The sequence below is a fragment of the Condylura cristata genome, unplaced genomic scaffold (assembly GCF_000260355.1).
Source record: "Condylura cristata isolate star-nosed mole 26May11 unplaced genomic scaffold, ConCri1.0 scaffold00011, whole genome shotgun sequence".
In the NCBI taxonomy this organism is placed as follows: Eukaryota; Metazoa; Chordata; class Mammalia; order Eulipotyphla; family Talpidae; genus Condylura; species Condylura cristata.
Genome location: NW_004567112.1, coordinates 3,948,886 through 3,954,565, shown reverse-complemented (window position 1 = coordinate 3,954,565; position 5,680 = coordinate 3,948,886). Strand labels below are relative to the sequence as shown.

General features: G+C 61.2%; 1 protein-coding gene across 1 annotated transcript in view; it reads left to right on the top strand.

Moving 5' to 3' along the window:
- The first annotated feature begins 465 nt into the window (after positions 1-465).
- The window catches only part of HTRA1 (HtrA serine peptidase 1), a 24,288-nt gene continuing 19,073 nt past the window's right edge, over positions 466-5,680 (top strand). The window contains exons 1-3 of the mRNA XM_012723454.1: positions 466-529; positions 1,206-1,332; positions 1,705-1,909. Coding sequence (XP_012578908.1) covers positions 466-529; positions 1,206-1,332; positions 1,705-1,909 — 396 coding nt within the window. The remainder of the gene's footprint in view (positions 530-1,205; positions 1,333-1,704; positions 1,910-5,680) is intronic.

Below are 5,680 nucleotides of genomic sequence, written 5' to 3'. Positions count from 1 at the left end.
AAACAGGCTTTGTGGAAAGAGGGCGGGTCCTCCATTTTGCACACCATGCTGGAGAGGAGGCCTACCCAAGGCCACCCAAAAAGTCACAACGGACGAGCCTCGGTGTTAACGTTCAGATGCACCAAGCTTCCGGGACTTTCTCTGATTGCTTTGAGGTTTTTCGAAAGCTCCCCGCGAACGTCTGCTCAGGCCCGGTGCTGCCCGGCGCGTGCTGAGCTGGACGGGGGTGGCGGGGTGTGAGGGGGTGGGAGGAGAGCAGAGGAAGGGGGTGCGTCCTGCAGACCGGCCCAGACCCCCGCACCCTGTTTAAGCCAAGGTGGACTTGTGGAGGGCTTCACCCGATGGCGTGGATTTGGGGCCAGGGTAGGCTCCGACGGCGCTTCTGCCCATGGCCTCTGCGGCCACCCGCGTGGACAGGACAGGCGCCCGGGACCCCGTGTCTCCAGTAGCTCTCTTCTGAATCGGATGCGGTGGGTCCACATCCGGCTGGTGGAGGCTCACGTTGCCTTGCGGGAGCCCTGCATGGGCGGTGGGCAGCTGTGTCTGCAAGGCCCACTCTCTGGGGTCACCGATCATAATGCACGTGTCTCTAGAGGAAATGATGGCCGTTTGAGTTCTCATTTCCCCCCAACAGTAGCGGCACCTCTTGGCCCAGGGTGCCCCGGGAGTTGGAAGAGCTGGTCGGGGGTGGTGGGCACCTCTGGGCACACAGCGTGGCCTCTGCTTGCCTCGAGGCGTGGGTGGGAGAGACAGGGCCCATACCTGAGCCCACATGCTTCCTCACCTTCAAATCTGCAGCGTGTGATGGGCGACTCGTCAGCACCAGCCACAGCCCTGCCCTGGTGGCGGCTGGTGCTGACAAGGGCTGCTGCTCGGGGGGGCTGGCCACCCGGGGAGGGGTGCTGGCTGAGGGCGCCCTTAGGAGACCAGCGTGTTCTGGAAGAGCTGATAGGACATGCAGGTGTCTGCTGGTGCCGCCGGCTCAGCGTTTCACAGTGGAAGTATTGAGAAATCAGCAGAGGTCATGTTGAATGGAATTTGCTGTCTTATCTGAGTGGCTGCTTCCTAGAGAGCGGCAAGGATCTGTGCCCAGGTCTGGGACCTTGTCCTCACCCCTCAGGCCTCCCCGGCCATCTGGGTGCATATTTTGGCTCCCTCAGAAACACGCCTTTCTCCTGGCCTTGCGGCGAGAAGCAGTGTGTAAGCGTCTCCTGTCTCTGCCTGGCTCTCAGGGCAGGAAGATCCTGACAGTTTGCGGCACAAATACAACTTCATTGCCGACGTGGTGGAGAAGATCGCTCCGGCCGTGGTTCACATCGAATTGTTTCGCAAGTAAGCGGGCTGCCTCCCCCCACCTCTGCGGGGGCCCCGGCCAGTGCCGCCTCTGGCAACACCTCGGCCCACTCCAGACACTTGTCAGGGTCACTGAGGCTTCTGCTCCGGGAAGGGTGTGTTTCTCCCTTAGGGTGGTTCCGGTTACTTCTTCAGCCCACGCTCCAGGTGTTTTGAGGGGGGCTGGCTCTGAGGACACACTCTAGGGGTGGACTGAGAGTGGAGCTTTGTGAGGAGTGCAGAGGTGGGCAATGTCCCAGCACCTAGAGTGACAGCTGCACCGTTGCAGGGGCAGGGGCAGTGGGGTGATGGGCTGGCAGTGGGGCTGGGGGGGGCGGTCGGGTTTAATCAGGTGCCGTCCTCTGCTTCCAGGCTTCCTTTTTCTAAGAGGGAGGTGCCGGTGGCCAGTGGGTCTGGCTTTATTGTGTCCGAAGACGGACTGATCGTGACAAATGCCCACGTGGTGACCAACAAGCACCGGGTCAAAGTGGAGCTGAAGAACGGCGCCACGTATGAGGCCAAGATCAAGGATGTGGACGAGAAGGCGGACATCGCGCTCATCAAGATCGACCACCAGGTAGGCGCCCCACGGCGCAGCCGAGTCCGGGGGCCCGGCCCGACCAGGACAGCCCGCGAGGTCCGAAGGCACCAAGGGGCCCTGACACAGGTGTCAAGGGCTGCTCAGAGCCCTGGATCTGGGCCACAGCGCAGTCTGGGCGAAAGGGGGGTACCCGGGGGCCTGGGCAGGGAGCTGGTGCTGCGGGATCGGGGCGCCTTTGGATGGTGTTTGGCACTGTTATGCATGAGAGCAGCTGGTTTAGAAAGAAGCGCAGTCGGGCGCGGAAAGGGAGGCTCCTCCGTGGTTCACGTGTCGCTCCAGACTTGGGCCCACGGGGGTATTCACCACCCGGAAGAATTTATGGGGGTTTGAACGGACACATTCACGCCCGCCCCGAGAGCAGCCAGGTCTCCCTGGCGGGTTTTCAGGGCCGCCTGGGGTGTGTGGAAACCACGCCGTGCCGGAAAAAATTCTGGAAACCTTGAATTAAAACGAAGCCAGTGGTTTCCCCCCTGACAGGACTTCTCAGAGCTGCTGACGTGCAAACATGCCCAGGACGCTGTGCCCTGGGCCGCAGCCCAGCAGAGAGCCACCTGAGCGTGGAACCTTTGTAGTTCCACAGGGACTCAGTTGGGGCCATGTCGTGTCCACAAATGGTTGGTTTCTTTGAAGCCATCCGAGCCGTGGAAGCCCAGGCTCCGTCCTGACACTAAGCCAGCTCGCGTGAAACCCCGAATTCCCAGCTGTGGTCTCACTGTCAAGCGCGGAGCTGACGGAGGCTTGGTTCGCCGTGGGACGTGGCCCTGCAGCTGCACCTGCAGGTTTCTGTGCGCCCTATCATTCCCCCAACTTCGTGCCAAGGGAGACGCTTCCTGCCAGCTCCCCGCGGCGCTGCTCACCTGGATATGCTGTGAGCGTGCCCGCGGCCACTGGCCTTAGCAGGACTGTGCTGGGTCTTACTTCCTTTCGGCGACCGTGGAATTTTAGCAGCCACTCGTCTTTCCCAGCTCCTGCTTCTTAAGCCCCAGCGCTGGTCCAGGCTCTGCCTTCGTTTGTAACTTTCACCTCGGCTGCAAGATGTTGTCTTACCCGAGTTTATGGAGGAGATGGACTCAGGGCGCTTCAGTAACCTGCCGGAGGCCACACAGCAGGTGACCTCTGGAGCCCGCCTGCTGCTGCCTCATGGCCAGGCCGTGCCGCCACTGGAGGGCTGGCGCCTGGGCTTTAGGGACTTAAAATAGCCAGAGGCACCCCCCTCCTTTGGGGACATGCTGCTGGAAGGGTGTCCAGGATGTGGTAGCCTCTCAGGAAGAAGGCGGCCACACCGGGCTTCCCAGCTTTGCCAAATCCTGGGGTGGGGGCAGCCCCGGGGGCCCCTGCAGGCAGTGTGCTGCTCCACAGAGCAGCTTCATGTGTGGATCGTGTGGGCGCGTCCTGTGTGACTGTCTGGCCCGGGGAGATTCTTTCCAGACTGGGCGCTGGTGCAGCCTAAGCTGCGCGGCCCCCGGCGTGTCCGGGCAGGATGGAGAGCTCGCCGCCGCCCCGACCGCGTTTCTGCCCTGGCTCTTGCTGTGCCGGGGAGTCTCACCCTCCCTCCGCCCAGCCCGTGAGCCGAGATGCGTCTGCAGCCCAAGAGCGAGCGAGGAGCCTGAGAACGTCAAGCTGCCCTGGAGCGGCCGGGGGTCCACGGCAGGTTCCCACAGCAGACTGGTTCCCCTGACTCAGCCGTTCAAAGTGGGGCGCGTAGAAGCCTCTCTTCTGCTCCTCCCCTGGGGCCTCCCTAGCTTGACGCTGGTTGTTGGGAAGAGGGGGTGGGGGTGCGGTCCAGCTGGGAAGGAGCTGCTCACCTGGGCTCACCCCATCATGGGGGTTATGGACCTGCAGGCAGAGCACGGTGGGGTATGAGCTGGTCACACTGTGTCGCCTCAGAAACACCCACAAAGGAGACACAGAGCAGGGCCCTGAGGAAGCAGGGCAGAGCCAACAAAAACTGGGCTTGAGGATTGAAAATCGTTGCCAAGGCTGCTGCCCGGGGGAGACCACAGCTCTGCTGTCCAGGCTGTTTCCTGATACCCCCTGAAGCGGTGCGGCTGCCCCGCACCCCATGCCTGGGCCCAGTGGCTAAGGGGCCCACTGTCTGCACCCCCAGGCATCATGGTTTCACTTGGAGGGTCCACTGGGCCTTGAGCAGCTGTGTCCTTCCCGAGAGCCGCACCGCTGCTGGCCAAACGGGTGGTCGCCATGGACAGCTGCTCCCACTGTCATGCACCCTCTTGTCATGCAGCCGCCCTGGGGAGCCAGCTTCCCCTGCCAGGCCTTCTCCCCTGCTGCAGACTTGATGGCCCAACGGCTGGAGAGGGTCCCCCAGCCCCTAGGGCCAACGACACAGATCCCGCTAGCCCAAACACATCCTCCCCTGGGAATTGAGCTGACTGTCACCCACAGAAAGTGACATGATTCACGGGGGGCGTCCCTGCTGCTGGGACACCCCGACCCTGCCTGACTGCCCACCCCTCTGAGCCTGATTTTCAGATTTTCCCTTCCATTCTTAGACCTCCCCTCACATCTCCATCGAGCCCCCCCCCCCACCTCCACCCTTGATTTGAAGTTGCCAGAGGCGTTTCTGGGCTTGAGACCAAAGAGCTGTGTTTTGCTGCTTGGTGCTGAGCAGACAGTGTGTGTCTCCCTGCTGAGCCATCAGATGAGGAGCAGCTTTGGAAGCACCAGCCCTGACACGTGTGGGTTATCTGCCGCCCCCTCCCAGGCAGGAGGAGGGGGTTCCCCTAGGGACTAGCCCCCCCCCACCCCGGCTTCCCCCAGCTCCCCTTCTGTTGCTTCTGACCTAGAAATTTCAAGACCTCTTTCCTTGGGGCCTGTGAGTGGGGCCAGCACCCCTGGAGGGAATACCAGCTGCAGGAAGAAGACAGAGGCATGCAAACATTTTAATAGAAAGCAGCTTGGAGGGCGAACCAGTTCAGCTTTGGAACACTGCTCCAAATGTGTTCACATGACACTGGTGTGTCTGCCGGACTTTGCAACTATCCATCCAAAGGCAGCATTTTGGAGGCAGTTTTTCCTGAGTAGTTCTGATGGCGAGGGAGAGAGAAATGAAAAAAGGAAGACATTTGGTTTGTGTTTGTTTAGGCCCAAGTACAGGGTAGAAATACAGGGGCTATATTGAAGGAGGCAAGAGGAGAAGTTACTTCCCTTCCAGCTATTTCTCCAGCTGTGTTGACTAGGACCCCCCCGCCCCCCCACCCCGGGGTGACTGCACTTTCAGATCAGGTCTTGTCTAGGGAATAAAACCCTCTAAAGCCCTCTGCATTTACCTCACTTTCAAAGAGATGTGGTGCCTGCCCAAGGCCTTGCAGGCCAGGCAGGCCAAGGTGGCTTCCCCGCCCGCAGCTGCTCCCCAGGGCTGGGCTGGCTCACTGCAGCTCCATGATCTTCCCTCCTGTCCTTCCCTTTGGGCCTTGGCTGCCGTCCCGACCCAGCCCTCGGCCCTCGGCCCTGTCCTCTGGGAGCGTGTTTCCCCTCCTTGTACCTTTATCCTATCAGTTGTCTCAGTTACTCGTCCCTTAGTTCCTCTCACCACTGGCGTGTGAGGGACGCACCTGTCCACCCCCTGGACAGGACAGGAGGGAGGCGCTCAACAGCAGTGTCCAGTGTCTGAGGATGAATTTCAGGCCCTCAGCTCAGAAGGAAGCAAAGCGTGTGTGTGTGTGTGTGTGTGTGTGTGTGTGTGTGTGTGTGTGTGTGGCGGGGCTGACGGGGTCCCTGGACATCTCA